The sequence below is a fragment of the Antechinus flavipes genome, chromosome 1 (genome assembly GCF_016432865.1).
Source record: "Antechinus flavipes isolate AdamAnt ecotype Samford, QLD, Australia chromosome 1, AdamAnt_v2, whole genome shotgun sequence".
NCBI lineage: Eukaryota > Metazoa > Chordata > Mammalia > Dasyuromorphia > Dasyuridae > Antechinus > Antechinus flavipes.
This window is the reverse complement of record NC_067398.1, coordinates 210,383,216-210,404,517: the sequence shown is the minus strand read 5'-3', so window position 1 is coordinate 210,404,517 and position 21,302 is coordinate 210,383,216. Positions and strand designations below refer to the sequence as shown.

The following is a 21,302-nucleotide window of genomic DNA, read 5'->3' as shown; positions in this document are numbered from 1 at the left end:
AAAGAAGGGAAGGAGGGAGAAAAGAAAGGGAGGGAAGAAGGGAAGAAGGAATAGAGGACAGGAGGACAGAGGGAGGGAGAGAAGAGGAGGGGAAGAAGAAGAGAGGGAGAAAAAAGAATGGAGGGAGGGAAGAAAGGGAAGGATAAATGGAGGGAAGAAGGAAGGGGAAGAAATGAGGAATCCAGGGAGAAAAGAAAGGAGGGAAGAAGGGAAAGAAGAGAGAAAGAAGAAAGAATAGAGGACAGGAGGACAGAGGAAGGAGGGAGGGAAGAGGAGGAAAAGAATAAATAATGGAAGGAGGGAAGAAAAGGAAGCATACATGGAGGGAGGAAAGAAGAAAAGGGAGGAAATGAGGAATGCAGGGAGAAAAGAAAGGAGGATAGAAGGGAGGGAGAGAAGAAGAGAGAGAATCAAATATTTAAGCACCTACTTTATGTTAGTCATCATGTTAAGCACTTTATAAATATCTCATTTGATCCTTAGAACAAACCTGATAGGTCTTCTTATTACTTTCATTTTATAGTTAAGGAAATTGAGATAGAGGTTAAGTTATCCGATGTTACACAGGTAGTAAATGTCTGAATCTAAATGTGAAATCAGTTTTCCCTGACTGTAGACCCAGTGTTCTAATTTTCTGCACACCAAGGATCTTCAAATTATGTCTTAATATAAATGAAATAGGAAATTGCCTGTAAACTAGTAATAGCCTAGGAAGGAGTGAGGGACCTATGAAAAGAAGAGTAGAAAAGAGACAGAGAAAAGGATAGAACGACGAATGTAAGAAAAGACTGAAGGATAAAATGGAGAATGGGGTGGAGAATCCAAAGTCCAGAATGTGGGAGCAAGGATCAAAGCCCACTGGAAAATGAAAAAAGCTTGAAAAAAAAAAAAAGAACACGAAGGGAGGAAATAGATTTATCTAGAATGCTTTAAGAAAAAGAATAGAACCTAGAGAGGGAAGACAATGATAGAAAAGGGGTTTGTGATGTCACAATTGTGAACAACAACGTAATTCATGAAGAAGATGGTCACTAAAGTCAAATTCTGAGCATAGGCATAAAGGGGAGACATGGGTTTCAGTTAAGAAATTACCTAGTCCTCAAGAGATGATAATGAGATAAAAAGCTGGTCAATCCAGGAATGGGGGAGTTGAGAGGATTAACAAAAAATTATATGATTAAAAAGTTTTAGCAAAAAGGTTAGTGAAATAAACTACATGGTACCTAAAGATCACCTGTGTCTAATTTCTATCCCTATCACATCTGCTGTGATGATAAGGGGAAAGAAGGGGGGAGATTGAAGATTTTTCACCTCATTAAGACATCTGAAAAACATTAAACCATAACTTAAGAGATGTCAACATTATTTATAATTTGTACCCTGATATTACTCTCATGTTAGAGAAAAAGTTATTGGTATACCTACATGGGGCATGATGAAACATGACAGGTATCATTGGAAAACCAAGAAGAAGATCCTTGGGTTCTGGTACCAAAAAGGGAACCTGATATCATCCAAAAGATAAGACAGAAAATTCCTGGGCTGGGTATCATTTTATCACAGAAGAGAAGTAATGCAGAAAAAGTGACTTTTTATCTTTTTCAGTCTAGTTTCTTTTGGAAAGTTTTTGAAAGGCAGCTAAATCATTTGAGATACCAAATCTATTTAACACATTTCCCTCTAATTTTCAATCTTGAAAGTGTGGTCTTAAATACCAAGTAAAATAAACAAATAATACAATACTAATAAATACAAATACTAAAATCAACGTGTAGCTAAGTATTTGTAATGATCTCTCTTAGTCCCATAGAAAAGTGCTTCCCTCATTCTGGTTGAGAAATGGGACAAGAAGTATGAAATTGTAGCTTACCCTGTCAGATAGGGTCACTATTCCTAATTTTGTTTAACTGTTTTTCTTTTTCTTTCTTTCTTTTTTTTTTTTTTTTTTTTACTAAGGGAGAATTCATCTTTTCAGTTAACAAGTACAGTAAGAACAACTGGTAAATAAAACTTTAACATTCTAAGACAGAATTTTGGGGTTGGCTCTGTGCTGTTTACATTTCTGACTTGTAAAAGAACACAGATGACATGTTTATAAAATTTACAGATGACCCAAAGTTGTGAGGGACCACTGAGATCCTGGATGACCATCAGGATTCAAAAAGACCTGGATAGGTTAGAACACTGAGCCTTTATGAAAATCAATTGTAACATTAGCTTACAATATTTTCAGAATGTTTAGGCTTCAGAAGCCCAATGTATATTATTCTCTCATTTACGAAGGCTCAGAGATATTAATTGGTCTGCCAATAATGGCATTTGACTATTATGAGACTAAAATTCAAAATCAGATTTTTCTACTTCAACATTAATGCTTTTTCTCTACACTCCTCATCACTTCCCAATACTATGCTGCAATACACAGATGCTGTTAGATTAATTTAGTCCAATTCAAATAAAATGTAGTTTTTTGTGACACTAAATAATCCCAGACTTATATAATCCTTTACTGTTAAAATGTTCTGTTTCTCAATTTTCTGTCAAATCCCTTAACTATGGTATTGGTTGTCTCTAGATAATACAGATGGGCCATGTGCTTTTCTGCTTCCTGAATCTCATTATTTTACGGCTCTGTAATCTCAGTGCTAAGGGAACAGGAATATGACCACTTAGACCTCTTATCTTCTCTGAGAAGCCTTTCCTGATCCCACTCTATGCTAGTACCTTCCGTTAATTACTGACAATTCTTCTTCTATATATCCTGTCCCCATTATAGTTACTGGCATATTGTCTACCCCATTAGAATGAGAGGTTCTTGAGAGTTAGGTTTTTATTTTTGCTTATTTTTGTATTCTGGTGCTCACCTAGCACATAGCAGGTGCTTAATAAATGTTTATCCACTGACTGATATACAGTAATAACTCCATTCATAGCTGCTCATGTGAACAGCTTGTAAAATAACAGCACAATCCAAGACAATGAGATTCTAAGGAAGTTTCACTTTATATAAGATGGTCCAAAGCTCATTTTTTGGGACTTTTAAGACAAGAATTCTGGTATCCAAGTGTGCTGATGCATGGGTTATCCATGAAGACATACAGGAAGCATCAGGAGTTGATGAAAGTAATTTAAGAGTCAAAACACAACAAATGATCTTTATTCCTTTGAAACGCATGTAAAAATGTATCAAGACGGATTAAAGATTCAGGACACATAATTTGTACTTAGCACATACACTGAAGATCAAAACAACCGCTAAAAAGAACATTTATGAACAATTAAAAAAACAAAAACAAAAACAAAGTTGTAGATGATCAAACCTAACTCTGAAAAGAGTGGGTCGGGTTCTTTCCCTTGCGGAACAGGCATGTACAAAAATCAAGAAATGCTGTTATTTTAACCTAAAATTGATCAAATATAGAAGATCTCAAGACATTTAAAAAAAAATCAGGACAGACCCAATTGCAACGAAAATGTCTGAAAGGATGGCACAAAAATTTCTTGATTTTATAAAAGGGTGAAATTAATATGGTTTGAGTCTTGTAGTCTTAAGGGACTGGAGGGAAAGTATATTGTTTTATTCTGCTCAGTTAAAAGCAGAAGCTAGACTAAGACAGTACAGTGGTTTCAGATACAAGTTTCATCCCAAAGTAGAAAATAAGGTGGCTTCAGGCACTTTTGACAAAGGAGTGGCGCACACCTGATCCTGCACTCTGGCATAAATACACAAAAGTCACCACCCCTCCCCACATACATATTAATTTCATCCAATTCCCCAAATGCATTGTAAATGACAATGGTTATCTTTTGAGAGAGTCCAAGCAGAAAAATGATACATTCTACCAATCTTTAGTTTGTATTCAGAATTCTCTTTTAAAAAAATCAGGCAAGATAGCAGCACCCATCATTAAGGCATTATTTTAAATGATTTATAGCAGCAACTACTACCCCTAAGGATAGCATACGGTTATGATTAGTACAATCAATATATCAAAAAGTAGTGATTGATGCTTTGCAAGATAAAAGATGCTTATTCTCCCTCTAGAATATCTTCCAGTAAATTCCATGAAGATTTTAAATCTTTCCAGAATAAAAAAGAAGTCCTTCTCTCAGAAACGGAATATTGTATTTCCCATTACAGGGCTAAGGACTAGATTGGTAATTTCATCAGGATAGTAATCTCCTGGCGAGGGATTTTCTCTAGCAATGCAGGCTGACACTAGCTCTGCCATTTATGATCTTATAGTAAGGCCCTGAGTCCCAAAAGGTTAAATAACTGGCCCAGCCAGTATATATGTCAGAGATGGGACTTCAAACTCAGGTCTTTATGGTTCCAATGCTACCTCTCTCTATCCATTATGCCAGCCACATTGCCTCTAATATCAGAAACTGGAACATTCTTTTTCACTTTAAACCTTAACCTTAGCAATATTAAAAAAAAAAATACAAAGTCCCTGGCTTTGGATAGTATCAGAAAGTCATCTAGTCCAACCTCCACCCATTTTACAGATAAGGAAACTAAAGTAACTCAAAGGGGAGTGATTGGCTCATGGTCACAACATTAGCAAGTGACAAATCTAGCATAAGAGTTTCTTGACCCTTCAGCTGAAGGGTGCTTTTCAGTATACTATTCTCTTATACTAATCTCTCCTAGCTTTGCTTGGTCCCATCAATTAAATAACAAAGATATATATCTATATTTGCTGCACAATAAAAATAAACACACACTTTTTACTTCCAAATTTAAAATTGGAACAAAAATTATTCCTGAGCCATGAACTACCTTCATTTTATTTGGAATGTGGTCAACAATGATTTATGACTAGCTACCGTGGACTATTTTCAGAGATTTATAAAAAGACTGAAAAGACCTTTCAAGAATATTAAGAAAGGCCAATCAAATATAAGCTACAGGCATTGTTTTTTTTTTTTTTTTGTACAACACAAACTCAAGTAATGCAAAGACAGACAATGTTCATGGGATGTGATGAAACTAAGATGGTCAGAGAGATCTGAAGAGACTCAAAGGGCTGTCATGAGTTTATCTTGATACACCAAACTCATACTTTGTATTCCTCCTAAATTCTTCTGGTTCTGGTTGTGGATATAATGCAAACTGTGGTCATCTTCACTTGTGGGTGGTTTCCAATGTGACCTGTCATCCTGAAATGATGGCCTGTGCCATTGGCATAGTTAATGGTTAGTGAAGGATGAAAACATAAAACTAAGGGTGAAATAATACAAGAGGATAACAAATGCTTTAGAAATTGCATGTCAAAACAATGAGATGGAAATGATGAGATATACTGGACAGCGGGACACATTAAACATCTTCATCACTTCCCTACCACCACCCCATTTCAGGCATTTGGGAAAAAAAAATCTCAGCTGAGAACCATAAATAAAACCCCAAATTCATAAGGAGGTAAAAAATTCATTTAGGGATGGATCATATCCATTAGGAAGTCCACTGGCAGAACAAGCAGTAACAAACATAAAATTCTCTTCCTTTCCTCACAAGAAAAATCTGGGCTGATTAAAATATGGCTCATGGGCTAAACGTTAAAAATGTAATAATATTTCCATAACTATAAGTTTCCATATAGTTTTCATTTGCTTAAGTTGAGAAAACAAATGGCATTTGCAATAGAATGACATTTGAAATTATCACCTAACCAAAGCCACCTGTTTAAAACCACACAAAACTGAATGCCTCTATGAATAATGGCATTCCTCTATGAGTATATTCAGGACTCCAATAAAAAAGCTTTGGTAAGATCTGACATACAATCTTAGTCCTCAGTTTTTCTATTAATTTAATGTGTTTTTAATTATTTCTGTCATTCCAAGTTTTGTTTGCTCCTGCAGAAGGCAGAACACTGCCCTCTGAAGAATAAAAGAACCCTGGAGCTGAAAGGGACCTTTCAAGATCATCTAGTCCAAAAAATTCTTAACCTGAGGTCTGTAAATTTGGCTTTTAAAAAATATCTTGATAATGTGACATCAATATAATTTGGTTTTCTCAGCAATCCAACGTATATTATGCATTTAAAACATTTTACAGTTGGACTAATTTTGACTAGACTATCTAAAGAGTCCAGGACACAAAATTGGTTAAGAACTTCTGATCTAGTCCAACGCCCATTTGTTTTGCTGAGAAGAAAATTGTAGCCTCAGAATGAGGCGCAGGGCGATTTGTGCTAGGTCCGTCAGTCAATAGGTGGAAGATATGGGATTGAAATGAAGTGCTATACTTCAAATATAAGTCTTCTTCTACTTTATTATATCTCCATCATCATGTCTGTGCATTCCCATGGCAAGAAAAAAACTTTACTTAAGAGGTTTTAAGGGACATTTTAAAGTTTTTACAAAAAGCACTAACATTAACAAGGTTTCAAAAAGCAAAAAGACTTGCCTCTTACAGAACTTCTATCATCAGATAATGTAAATATTCCTTTGTTACTAATTTGATTATCACTTAGGAAGCTTTACTATGCTTTACTATTTTCTTTTGATTCAGTAACTAAGTGTAATTTCAAAAAAAAATTAAATCATTGACAAAAACAATATTCTTCCAAAATGCTTACCTTACATTTGGAGAGTGAGGATGCCATTGTTGTTGCCCAGGATGTATATTAGGATGGTATTGCATCTGGAATCAAAATACTAACCATGATTAGTTTATTCACAATTTCATTTAGACAAAAGTTATTTTCTTTATATTTTAATTTTCATATCCCTTGAAAGGATAGATGATAGACCATGGCAACAAGAGCTTTGAGAAAACACAAGGCTAAGATTCTACTTGATCATTCTATTGCCCTTATTTTAAAAAAAAATTTAAATAGATATGACGCATCAGTTCTTGTCTATTCTGGAAGCATGAGCTTTCAAATGATGAAGAAGTAATAACCAGCCTTTAAAGAGAAAGAAAAAGATATAGACAGAGAAAGACTAGAAAGATGGAGACAAAACAGGTCTCTAGGAGAAAATTCAAAGGTTCATTATTAGAATAAGGATAAACAGTTTTCATTTTTCCTTGCAGACAGAACTAAAGGAAATGGGGTTTAAATTGTATCAGGAAGAACTTTCTATAGGAAAGGCATACAACTATGCAACATCTATTCTTTTAAAACAAGAAATGTGTGTGGAATTTCATTTTCTGCTGATCTTCTTAGAAATGACAAAAAAACTAAACCTAACCAAAACAATAACAACCCCCCCCAAAAAAAACCCAAAATCCAAACTAACTCTCCCCCTCCCCCCACTACACACTGTGATAGCATATGCGTGAGAAAGCAATCATTTTCCTTGTTAATAGTTGTGGAAATAGGCAAGAAACCATCACAAAGTCACAAATCAAATCTGTTTATAATGGTGGAATGGGAAGAGATTTCATCTCTTGACCTGTATTACAATCTGTAAAATTGAAAGTTGTTTCAAAACCACAAATCCCCAAGAAAAAAGTAGGATCAGGCAGTTTTAGAGACTCAATATACCCAGTAAGTCACCTGTGACAAATCCTGTCACCTTGGGGCAATTAAACTAGCTCTCACACAGAGAAGAATATCATGATGATAGTCACAACATTTATATAGTATTTCAAGATATGCAAAGTATTTTCTCTATAGCTCCTCAGAACAAGTATGGGCCATAAAATTAGTGTCCTGAGGAAGAAAACAAACTCAGGTCTTCCGGACTCCAAGCCCAGTACTCCATCCACTACACTAAGGAGCTGTCTGAAGATGAATGGGAAATCCTATTTTCTTCCTTGGCAGATTTCCAGAAACAGTCTCTCTAAGCTTTTTATCATGTAGATAACTTATCTATAGGCTGCCTTATCATTAGAATCAAGTAGATTCCACAACCTGTAGCAGCTTTTTGGTGAAAAACTAGCTAAAAACCTTCTCATGTTCATAGATAGTATTTGTCCATATTTAACTTTATCCATCTTTTTTGGATGGTTATTAGCTCATATCTTTGGTTATATACTTATTTAAAATGAAGAAAGGATGGCTTAAGGAAATGCTTTCTGGGCATTGAAAAGTTAAAAAAAAATCACACAATTTTTATTAATTCTTTTCTTGGCAAATCAACTGGAAAATAAAATATGACTACCCAACCTTGATATAACAATCAGTTTCAGAGAATGGAAAGATGCATTGTTATATGAAATAGTCAAAGATTTAAAGAGAAGAATGGAAACAATCTTTTGCTGATGTGATTGCAGAAAAATTAAAAATAAGAAAAAGTCTTTGTCTGATCCTTATCTCCATAACAGACACTTTTTCTAAGTATGAGTGTGTATGCTCCCAACAGCTTAGATGGGAGGGGAGTATGAGAGCTCTGTGGTCAGTGGTTGCTGGGCTTTTGTTCTGTCTTATTTTGATACTTAAAAGGATTAATGACTTCACTGATATATGTACTTCCTCTGCCAAAACAGATCACAACCCCTCTAATCAAATCAATTTATTAACAAGCATTTATTATGTCTGGAGAAGCAAATGGCAAACCTCCCCCATCTCTGCCAAGAAAACTTTGTGGAGCTCTGTTAGAAAGAGTCAGATAGGAATGAAAAAGATGCACAACAAAAATTTATTATGCCATTCAGAATATATATAAAATATAGAATATATTGGGGCAGCGAGGTGGCTCAGTGAATAGAGCACCATCCCTGAAATCAAGAGAACCTGGGTTAAAATGTAGCCTCAGACACTTAACATTTCTTAGCTGTGTGACCCTGGGCAAGTCACTTAGCCCCAAATTGTCCCAGCCTCTCCCCCCCCCCCAAAAAAAAATAGATAGTTAGATAGATAGAATATATAGTGCCTGGGAGAGAGAGTATCACTAACAACTGGGGGATTAGGAAAAGCTTCTTAAAAGAGCCACTAGAGGTGAGCCTGAAAAGGAATTGGTGGATACTAAGGAAAGGAGAGAAGAGAAAGAATTCCAGACTGGGAGGCAAAGACTGTGCAAAAGCATGGAGACAAGAGATTGAACTTGGTGTACAGTTAGGAGGCCCATCTGATTAGATAAGAAAGGAATAACAGACTAGAAAGAAGGTGGAGCAGATAATGAAGGGTTTTAACTAAAGGCAATGGGAAGCTATTGAAGTTTCTTGAGACGGGGAGTGACATAGTTAGACCTATTTTTTTGGGGAATATCAATTTAGCAGCTATAAGAGAGCTATGAGAGAGAGCAGCTATGGCCTGAAGAATGGCAAGATATTTATTTAAACACCTTAGTATATTATTAAGGAAGTGCTGCGAGGTGATGAACTGCTTTGAACACAATTTGTCAAACTCTTTTCTTGGCAGAAATACTAGTTTTCTATTTTCTTAATTTGCCATTTTACTGTTGAGAAAACTGAGACAAACAGGGTGAAGGAACTTAGAGTCACCCAGCTAGTGTCTGAGGCTGGATTTGAATTCAGAAAGATGAGTTTTCCTGACTCTGGGCCAGGCACTCTATCCATTACAGCTTCTAGTTGGCCTAACACCTTAATAAAATTTGTCTGTTATTATGGTGTATAAACAAAAGCCTTCAAAAAACCTTTTAAGAAACAATTATTCTTAAACTCCTACTTTAAAAAATAGCAGAAATTTATATAGCAATTTAAAGGTCATAAAATCCTGTCCTTTCTCATGTCATGAGTTAGGGACTATGAATAAAACCGTTATCTCCATTTTATAGAAGAGAAAACACAGACAGAGAATAGCCTGTCATGGTTATACAGCTAAAGTGTCCCAAGCCGACTTATAACATGTTCTCCTTGATACCAAATTCTATTTATGCTCTTCACAACATCTAAAAGGGGGGAAAACCCAAACAGAAAATCTATGCAAAAAGAGATGAGACTGGAAAATGAAAAGATTCCTCTTCTTATTTATTCATTTCTCCTGTGATTTATCATTTATATTTCATCCCTGAGTTCTCTCTGATTTCCATCAGTATAGTTACTGTAACAAAATGCCTCTAAAATAAAATAAATATGATGTAACCGAACTAAGGCTGTTTATGAATCAGGAGAACTGGATTTTCATTTTACTATCACTAATTACTAACCAGTGTGCTGTTGGGGGCAAGATATTTAATCTCTTAGAGGTTTAGCCTCTAAGGCTTCAAGGAAGTTAGATAAGATGGCTTCCAAGGCAAGACTGGCATTCTAAAATTCTAAAGAACAATACAGATTCCTTTCCATCATATCAATTCACCCTAACTCATTCATAGAACCCATTCAGTGAGACTGTTTGCACAAACATATTAAGCTAAAACTTTAAGAACATCCCAGATAATAATAGTACATCAAAAAGGAAAAATCTTTTGCAAATATTAAAATTGGGGAAAAATCTGTGAGTGAAATATTAAAACAAGTAATCAGTTTTTTCAAGGGACAGTTCCATGATTTGTGGCATTTAACACCATAGTGATGACAGTATTATAGGGTGTTAATAGTTTATAATATTCAGGATTAGATTACTAGCTTTGTCCATTTTATTCAAATCAACATCACGGAATTCAACATTCATTAAATACCTAGTATATACAAAACATCTTTTACCCTATATAGGATTGATAAAATAGTGGTTAAGTAAGATAAGCTTACATTAGCTTGGAAGGGAAACCTTTGGTCATTAGCCATTAGTCACAATCTCCACCCCCTCCTAGGATTATCCCCCTTGAGCATGATAATAGCATGTCTGAGTGAAACAAGCTCAAAGGGGACACTTTCAACAATTTTTGCTTGTCCAACGTTTCCCAGCACTTAAATTTCTATGACTATCACTTAAAAATAACACAAATAGAAAACAGTATGGCATATATAGGATTAAATGATTAACTATGCCAGAAAAAATTAAAAATAATTTGCTCTTACCTGGTAATTGTGAATTTCTGGATTATTTTTAGAGCTGAAATAAAGAACAGACAACATATTACAGAGAGGAAAGTAATTTAGTATTAATTAGTGTTAATGTTGATGATGTTAATTGCTCATATTCATATTCAAACTGAAAAACCAAACAGAAGCAGCTATGAAGAACTTTGGATCACATATCTCCCTCCACCATCTCCAACATAAGATTCTGTGCTGCCTTACATTTTTGTAACTATAACCTTTCCTGGTTCTTTTTCTATCCAATATTCCTACTTATTAGTATGGTTGAGGAAAAAACAAAGTCTGGAGTAAGAAAATTTGTGTGAATCAATATTGTACTATTTCCTATTGATACAATCTAAAAATTTAAGGAATTAAATTAGATGATCTCATCTAAGAGTTTTTTCCTAGCTCTAAATCCTAGGATCTTCTAAATGTGGTAGGATCTCATGATGCATTAGAATACACCAATGTGTCTGTTCATCAAGAGCTGCAATGATTGCACACTGACAAAAGTTGGTACATCAGTAATGAGTGATACTGAAAAGCCATTCTTTTACTCCATAACCCTCAGTAATGGCTATACCTCTGGAATGGGATAGGTTATCCTTAGAAGTATATATTGAATGATCAATATCATGGTTGCTGGGATAGCATTTTGTACTTTTCAAGACACTTTCCAATATATTATTTTATGACACAAAAGTTCTTAAAAAAAACCTTGTGCTTAAAATCTGTAGTAGTTTTTTTTCTTTGACTTGATATCTAGGTTTTAGCTATGATGTTCCCAGTATGATAATTGTTTTATATGTTTTAATATATTTTCAGTATGAGCTTTCTCTGACAAAGCAATTGTTGGATTTTTCCTATTTTTCATCTTTCTCTGTGGTTTTAGCATTAGCTGGATAGTTTTCTTATATGATTTCTTGAAATACAGTATCCAGATTTTCTGTTTGGCCATGATGATTTTCAGAGAGTGCAATGATTCATAAATTTTTTTCTTCTCACTGTTTTCCAGGTCATTTGGTTTTTTATAGGACATAATATCTTTTGACTTTGTTCTAATAGTTCCTTTCAATCAACAAAAACCCCCGAGTTTTTATTTTTCCATTCAATGTTTTAAGGGAGTCTATTACTTGGGTAAGGTTTTACCTTTTATTTTAAGTTAGTTTATTCTCCTACCATTTTTTGCACATTTTATACACATTTCACTTTATTTCATTTTTTTCCTTCCAAAATGAATAGGTTTTATTCTAGTCAGAAGAAAACAGAAATCAATGAAAAGTAAGAAAGACAGAAAAAAGTAGAAATTTGCAGATTAACTTGGTACTTTGTTACAAGGCTTAGACTTTTCTGAAGATTTAAAAGACTTCTCTTTCCTTTGAGCAGTTCCAAGTTAAATTCACATCACTGCACAGATCCATATATAAGAAATGGATTAAGGGATTTTTCAATGTAATTTAATATTTTACAATAAGATAAGGATTTGCAAGAGAGAGGGAGAAAGATGGTTTAAAAAGATTTGCAGTTTATAATAGTCCAGTTGGTAAGGAAAAAGAACATGCATTCTGCAAGTGAAACTGTTTAAATCTAAGAGAGCTTGAAAAATGTATAAGGTAGGAGAGGGAAGAGGAGAAGAGGGAGGGAAGAAGGGAGGGAGGAAGAAAAGAGGGAAAGATGGAGGGAAGAGAAAGAGAGAGAAAGACAGAGAGAGACAGAGACAGGCAGGCACAGAGAGTCAATCAGTTTCATTTCATTTCTTTATCTTTTGCTTTATTTCTTCCATTCAATTGTGTACACTTTGCGACCAACTTTTTCCACTGATTTCATTGTGGATCATTCTTCTTCTCCCTTTTATACTTCACCTCACTGAAAATAGGGCTCACCTTGCATCTATTTTTATACTTCTGATGTCTAATATATTGCTTTATACTTGACAAATACTTAATAGACATTGGTTGAATTTTGATGAATGATTGTGAAAGGTTCTAGAAATCAAATGTTCTGGACTAATGATATTCAGCATATTAATGTACAAAAAATAATGTCCTACTGAGAGCCACAGGCATGGTGATGGCAGTATTTCATATATAATTTAATACTTTATAAAGTTTTTCCTGACAATAACTCTGTGACAGCACTGCCATATTCCCCCCCACCCCCATTTCATACAAATCATCAGTGATTTGTCTAAGTTCACCTGTCAAAAGTTAAATGTCAGAACTTGGATTAGAACCCCTAGCTGTCTCCTGACTCCAAGTCTAGTGTTCTTTCCACCAGAATCAGATCAGGTGAGAAGAAGAAGGAACCTCAGATTTCATCTCAAGCAATCCATGCTTGAATATAGAAATCTCTTCATATCCAACATATCCAACAAATGGTCATCCAGGATTCAGGAAACAGAAAAGGAGAAATGAAAATTGCACCTAGGATTAATATCCATAATTTAAATGCTTTAGGAAAAAAAATCAAGAGCAACAAAGAAGCCCTCTGTCTCTGATCACAACCTCTGTTTTGTACATAAGGATCCGGATAGTACTTACCATAGCTGGGCTGCTTTCACTGGGTTGTTTGCTTAAAACGAAAAACAAAAAAGAAAAAATAAGTTAAGCCAATATACCAGAAATTGAAAAAAAGAACCAAACATAATTTCATAAGCTGCCTTAAAACAGGCTGGAAAGAGATAGGTTAAGAGAACTAATTTTGTATTTGAAGTACATCTTCACAAGAACTTTTCTAATCTAAAAAAGTAACCTCTTCACTATGGCTGTCTTTATCACCTCAAATTCGGTGAGGCTCTGCATTCTCAGAAGCAGTATTCCACAGATGGAATGGGAAAGGGGAAGTAGAAAAAGTGGGGAAAGAAAATAGAATTGAAAAATACCTAGCACAGGTCAACAATTCTTCCTGAAAAGTTACACACTTATTTTAGTAGTATATAAAATTTTGAACTCTCAACACTTACTAAGGGCTTCTCCTAGCTGATCCCCTTTTGTCTCTTTTCCCTGATTTTCCTGTCCCCCTTTTATTGTTCTTAATTCTTTTATACTCTTCCTCAAATAAAAAGAATCATTTATTCAATATTCATTTTTAAAGACACATCACATGTGAACATTATGCTAGATGTTAGAAAAGGTACAAAGGTAATAACAATCTGGTCCTTGCTTTCACTGACGTCACAAATTTAGGGATGAAGGAGATATACATAGATAAATAATTTTTGTATGTGGAACCTGGAGTTAGGGAGACTTGATTCAAAGTCTACCTCAGATACTTACTAGTTATTTATCCCTGGGAAATTCACCTAATTTGTCTGTGTTTCAGTTTTCCTCATCTAAAACATAGAGATATTAACAATATCTACCTCATGGGATTGTTATAAAGACCAAATAAGTTAATACAGAAGAGATAAAATAATGTGATATTAAGTAAAAGTATTATGTAAGTGATAGCTATTATCAATAAAAAATTAACATATTGGTATTATGACACAAATATTGTTATAGTATAAAATTATATATTTTATCATCTTTTATACCAAATAGATAATAAATTAGAAATGAAATATTGCTATTTATTATTAATGGAATTAACAATTTAAAAATATAATAAATCATGTTAATTACATGGAAATATTTAAGAGTTTCCATAAATAAATAAAATTAAGCAAATAAACTCAAACCCTTTTAGTCCTACTTTCCATGTGTTTATGTAAAAACGCTTCTCAGGCTCCATCAATGAAATCTTTATACTTCAAGTTCTCTTAAACCAGAAATTCTATTTTCTCTTACATTATCTTGAAGCTTGATTAGTCCAGTTTGAAACACATGGGTGCCACTTATTGTGCCACCCACAAATATTTACTCACAATCTATTATATGTCAAGGAGCAATGTGTGATACCAAAGTGTAAGAAAAGGTCTTTATCCTCAGGGAGGTTCTAGTCTACTAGGAAATATCAGAAAAATATACATACAAGATGAACAAGACACAGCTGTGATCGAGGCTAAGTGTTGCCAGAGGAGTTAGAGAATGGGTATGTAAGAGTACTATTCTGATTACGGAAAAATCTTCATGAAACAGATGGAACTTGACCCTGGTATTGAAGAATGTGTAGAATTTGGATAGGAGGAGGAAAGAAGAGAAGAGTTTATAAAAATCTTATCTCATCGATCTCCTTGCTTCTAAATTATGCCCTCTCTAGAGTAACTATTTCTTGCTTTCTGAACAAAGTATAAACTCCTGACTTTGACATTCAAAGCTTTCCACTATTCAGATCCAACCTGTCTGTTCTGCCTTGCATATGACCTAATTTAATTTATTATGTGGAAGATACTGGGTGGGGTACTAGAAATACCAACAAAAGCAAAAGACTTAACTGGGACATCACATGAAAATAGATGAATAAATACAAAGAAAGCAATTTCAAGTAAGAGTGCCAATAATTGAGGATTTGGGGGGGAACAGGCGTGGTATCTGAATTGTGAACAAGGGATTCTAAAAGGCAGAGGTGAAAGGGAGAGGATTTCAAATGTAGGAAACCAGTTGTACCAAAAAAATATGGAGGGAGGAGATGGAATGCTCTGAAGAGGAATTAGCCAGCAGGCCAGTCTAACTGGAACAATGTGAAATAAACTTAGAAAAGGTGCAAGAAACCAGATTGTGAATGAAGGACCTAAAATGTCAGACTGAATATTTAACTCTAGAAACAAGTGAGAACCACTGAAGATTTCTGAATTAAGGGGTAGGGTTTATGTTTTTTAGAATATTAATTTGGTAGCTACATGGAGGACAGATTGGAGAGGAGAGAGATTGAAAGAAAACCAATTAGGGAGTTATTACAATCGTCTAAGTGAAAAGTGATGAAGGCCTTAGCGAATAGTAACTTCTCTGTGAATGGAGAGAAATAGACAAATGTGAAAGTTAATGCTGAATGATTGATTCTTTGCTTATACCTTGATTAAACATGCCCTGGTTACCCCAACTGCTATCTGTCTTCATTTTTTTCATTAAGGCCCAACTCAGATGTACCATGAAATATTCCATAACACCACTCAGCACCAGAGCAAACATTTTTCTTTCCCTCTTCAAATTTCTTATAGTACATTTATGGAACTCCTCCTTTTATGAGAACTATATATAATATCAGTTTTTCCTTTCTTCTAATGCCAGCTCTTTTAAAAGAAAACATATCCACAATTTTCCAAGGTTCAAAACCAGCTCTTTTACTTTTTCTCTCTCTACATTCCAAGCAAAGAGCTGATTAACAGCACTAAGTGCAGCAGAAACATTTTAAAAAAAGACTAAGTTTTTTTTTTTTAAAGCAGCAGAATTTGGAGTTGTTGAAAGGAATTTTCAGCAAAGTGAAAGAAGCCAGATGGCAGAACACCTCACAGGATAATAAGAAAAGAAAGGCAGTCAGTAAGATCCAATTCAGGAAATTCATCCATAAAATAAAGAGTAGAAAGAAAAGAAATGGCAGCTAGAGGAGATAACAGAAGGAAGCAAAGGTTTATTAGATATGTATAGGGTTGATTGCATTAAGACGAGGAAATAAAGACTGAAACAAGATTTTGTCGAAGGTTTTCCTCTTCTTCACCAGTTAGGGGAAAGTCCATAATGAACTACCTACCAGTACCTAGTTCTTCTTCTTCTTCTTCTTCTTTTTTTTAACTTCTTTCTAGGCTTTCATCCCTTTAATACTGGACAGCTTATAGTAGGATTAATACAACTCAACACTATACAAGTTATTAATCTATATCAATTATGAAATATGTAATACCAATTTCACCACAAATCATGCTGATCTCATTAATCACATGCATTTAATAATGTCTCTGTACTGTATCAGCTCATTATTCTCTCATCATTCTTTTCTTAATTGTATGCCTTTCATTTTAATAAATTTTGCTGCTAGAGATTGGCTGATTTTCCTTCTTTTAAATGGATGTGTTTATAAAGATATCTGGCATGAGATTTTTTCTGCAGATCAGATGAAAGCTGCAATAAATGACCTAATATTGTCAAAGGAAGGAAAAACCTGGGTTGACACCCCCCTTCCTTCATTTGATTAAAATGAGATTTTAGAAAGAAGTTTGTGGGATTTTGATTATTATGAATTAGTTGTAAAGAACTCTAATGGAATAGCTTGTTTCTTTGGGAAAGACTCAGAAGTTATATGGAGCCCTATGAGGTTTTGGGGGAATTAAGGTTGCTGTCAACTACACACAAGTTATTTTGATGATAGTGCTAAGCCATGTGGGCAATAAATCTTGCTTGTTGAAAGCTAAAAGGACTCAAATGACCCAAGGAGAATCATGATTGACTGTGTTAGGACAGATTATAGAGAGTCTTCACAAAGTCAACCAAAAAGTATTCAAGTGTTTATATGAATGTCTGTCCATGTACTTAAATTTATACACCTGTACTGGAGCCATCTTGCTTTATTTTTTTTTGTTTTGCCTTCACTGTCCATCATTTACCCCTCCTACTATAATTCTCATGGTACAATAACAGATGATACTGGCTAATTGTTTCTGCAAAATATATGTTTGTCCTACGTAAGACAGCTATTTTATTCTTAGCATTAAAATTATCCCATGACACTTCTGAAACCCTACTGACTGCTCACAAAAGAGTGGGGAGGGATAAAGTAGTGACACACAAGGCTGGTTGAGATGACAGAATGAAAACATAAAAGAGAAAGAACAAAGGGAAACAGCAGCATAGCAAATAATGATTAAACTTGTTTAGGAGCTACCCAGATAAACTTCTACTTCTCTAGGATGAGTGGCCAGTCTAAAAATAAAAAGTTCTGACTTCACATTTAATTGCATTTGATGAGTTAAAAAATATTTGAGATAAAATGAAAAACATACAACCTTTAAAAGTTGAATGCCTCCGTGATGGGTATCGTTTACTAGGTCTTCTTTCAAAGGTACTAGTTCTTCTTAACCGAGCCCCATGAGTAGCTTGATACTCTGTTCTCCCACTAAAAAACAAACAACAACAAAAAAAACACAGGGTTTTTTTTTTTTTTTGGTAGATTAACAATTTTATTAGAATATATTTGCAAAAGAATTTGTAGAAATGAGCTTTTTCAATTGGATTAAATGGGATCACTCTTTCAATTCAACCATGAAGTGTAATTGTTTAGGTATTCAATTGAATCTTAAATTCAGTTTATGGGCCAGTCTAAGGAATCAAAATTGTGACTTATGACAATTTCCATGTCTTAATAAGTTGGAGTTAGTGAGGATAAAAGCTTCCAGAAATTGATAATTTCCTCCAAGGTATTATTCCTAAAATTCAAAGAAATATATACTCCATAGTCTGAACATGTAAGTTTTACCTTAGGGATGACTAAGTGAATTTCTTAAAACAAACAAACCAAAAAAAAAAAAAACAAAAAACCCACAGCATTTGATCCACAAGCAAATAATTTACTTGTGCTTTTCCTAAAAGAAATAATAATGAAAATTATAATACAACCAATATTTTATAATACTTTAAGGTTAACACTATAAAAATTATCTCTGATCCTCACAATAAGCCTCTATTCAGATCTATTTTACATATTGGGAAACTGAAGCTCAAACAGATTATTTACCAGCGGTCACACAACTAGTAATTTTGAGTCTTCCTGACTCCAAGTATCACTCTTTTCCAATATACTATTCTTGGTTAGATAAAAAGTATTTACTCCCAATCGTCAACAAATACCTAATTATTATCTTAATTGCACAAGATCTACAGAGCAAGAATAACAAAGAAATAAGTCAATTATTTAAATAGGTTATTATTAATTGCTCTTTAAGCTTTGACTTTGCTAATCACATTTAGTTCTTCTGATCTATAGTAATTTAGATATCAAAAAGCCCTGTGACTGTACAGAGCATTTCAGAAATTTAATGTTTCGAGTATCTGCCTATCTTTGTCCATTTTCAGGCCTCCAATGACACTGCAGCTCTTACCTGCATTTACAGCTTACCAGAGAGAAGACAAAGATCTATTTATTTAATATTCCCAAAGGGGCAGCTCAGTTTCATACTACATACTGACTTGACCCACAAACTGCCTCTTCATTTTCTCTGGCCTGATCTTTCCCTTATGGCCCACAGGCAAAATAAAGGGAAAAAAAAGGACTATAGAGTGACACCCTGATTCTATTAAATCCTGTGGTAGTCCTGTGGACTCAGGAAGAGTCCTGTGGCACCTACATATTGGATTGGAGGTTTAGAGCTGGGAATGACCTTAAGATTATTTAGTCTATTTTATAGATGAGAATAAGGAGGTCCAAAATGGCTGAGCAGCTTGCCCAAGGTGAGAGATCATAAAGTAGCAGAGTTCAGTTCTGAATTTAGATCCCATGACTTACAAATACAATTTTTTTTCCTTTGCATCATGTAGACCTGCCATCCCCACACAAACTCTTTGCAGGCCATTCATTTACTTATTCCTCAAAATGGGTACAAATACACAAATGAGCTTCTTTAAAATTTTTTCTGAATTAATGTTTCAGCATTTTATAAGCTATCAGATGCTTCTTACAAAATATTTCTTTCTTAAAAATTAATTTGCCTTTATATTACTGCATATTTTCAAACTCCTCTAAAAAAAAAAGAGAAAATGCCCATTAAAAAAAAAAAAGTTCTAGTGATTTCCTCATGTTGCCAATATGCTTTCAAATAGATAGTTCTGTAATTTGAAATAGATTTTAATTAGATATTACATAGGAAGAGATCCAAGATATATGATTGCATTCCTATGTGTAAAGTTTTATGATTAAATTTGACATGCTAATAGAATCAGACTAAAAATTGGGAGGGGTCCTTATCATCTAAATCTGACTAGAACATAAAACTAACATTCCCACAAACTAGTCATGTGGAGTCCTAAGAGGTAATTTCCTATCTCCAGAAATAATCTAATTTTATTAACTTTGATTGAAAGAAAATCTTTATATTAAACCAAAATCTACCTCCCTACAATTTCCAACCAAATCTTCTAGTTTTGCCTTCTAAAATAAAAGAAAAAAATAATGTCTATTCCCTTTTCTACATGATAGCCCTTCTGATATTTGAAGATGTACTCCCTAAGTGTTCACTTTAAGCTAAATATTCCCTATCTTCAAAATAGCAGTATGCAGCCCCTTCATCTACCTAGTCACTATGCTTTGAATATGTTCAAAATCCTTTCTAGAATGTCATTGTTATTCATCTTTCATTTTCAAATAAGATCCATGACAGTGTAAGTGATGTCTTGACTTATGCATGAATTGGACTTAAATAAGGCAGAATTGCCCAAAGTCATCAGAAGTAGATATGATAGTCTGGATCTAGTCTCATTAGGATACCCCGCTCCTCTCCCTCCTTCCTTTGCTTGGGGCATTACAGTCCTAATATTGTTGCCTCAGAGCATCTGTTTTTTTAATGGATAAACCTGCCCCATTCTTTGGGGCAGCTAAGTGACACAATGGATAGTGTCAGGTCTAGAAGCAAGAAGATTTGAGTTAAAATTTGACCTCAGATAATTACTAGTTGTGGTACTCTGGGCAAGTCATTTCACTCAGCTTGCCTCAATTTTCTCATCTGTAAAATGAGCTAAAGGAGGAAATGGTAAATGACTCTAATATATTCTTTGCCAAAAAAGAAAAAAAAAGTCAAATGGACCAGGAAGAGTAAGACATAACTGAACAACAATTCTTTGGAACAAATAGTCTCTTAACTTAGACAAATGGTTAGTTACCTGAACCTAAAGCGTGATCCTAGTCTTATGAAGTCTGATCTATTAGATTTATTATTTGCTGGTGTCCTCAATCTGAAGAATGCATGATGCTCAACTGCACATTTCCAGAGGTGCTTGCAGGTCCTGGAGCTATCTAAGCGGAAAACAAATGTGTGCTCTTGCTCTCGCCCCTTAAATATAAAACAGATCATCCTGTTAGTTCTGCACATCTGATGTTAGAGAAGGGTTGATATGAAGATAGAAAAGCAAGTATTAAAATTACCTGATCATCATCTTCTACGACAACAAGGGTTAATTTGCTCTTTTTAAAATCCATTTTAGTGATTTTGGGCCTAGTTATAGAGAAAACATTTTTACAGTAGAACCATAAATACAGACAATTCATATATGTTAAATAGTGATTACCATTCTGTTGTTTAAAACTCTTAGTTTAAGTGAAACTTTATTCAATAATCCAAGGATCACTTTGCCAGTGCTAATTGCAAGACATTCATGCCTCAGAAGAAAGTTTTATAAGCTACTTGAACAAAAGTTCATCAACTATGATCAACTTTCTGGTAGTATTTTGTTGACATGAATCAATTTAAATGGGACTATCCAGAATTTCAGGGAGGGAAACATGGGAGATTAATGTAATGATAGGAGTTTTCTAAAAATAAATCTGAGTTTTATAAAACCAT

The 21,302-nt window shown here is 34.3% G+C and overlaps 1 protein-coding gene across 2 annotated transcripts in view; it reads right to left on the bottom strand.

Moving 5' to 3' along the window:
• EPB41L4B (erythrocyte membrane protein band 4.1 like 4B) overlaps positions 1 to 21,302 on the bottom strand; it is a 259,404-nt gene that overhangs the window by 107,276 nt on the left and 130,826 nt on the right. The window contains exons 10-16 of one of the 2 annotated variants that reach the window (XM_051995578.1): positions 20,885 to 20,954; positions 20,623 to 20,792; positions 17,757 to 17,866; positions 13,420 to 13,450; positions 10,877 to 10,910; positions 6,588 to 6,652; positions 3,128 to 5,176 (exon numbers count right to left, since the gene is read on the bottom strand). In XM_051995578.1, coding sequence (XP_051851538.1) covers positions 5,023 to 5,176; positions 6,588 to 6,652; positions 10,877 to 10,910; positions 13,420 to 13,450; positions 17,757 to 17,866; positions 20,623 to 20,792; positions 20,885 to 20,954 — 634 coding nt within the window. In that variant the 3' untranslated portion in view covers positions 3,128 to 5,022. Of the gene's footprint in view, positions 1 to 3,127; positions 5,177 to 6,587; positions 6,653 to 10,876; positions 10,911 to 13,419; positions 13,451 to 17,756; positions 17,867 to 20,622; positions 20,793 to 20,884; positions 20,955 to 21,302 lie in introns of those variants that run through there. The other variant, XM_051995572.1, reaches the window with a different exon arrangement.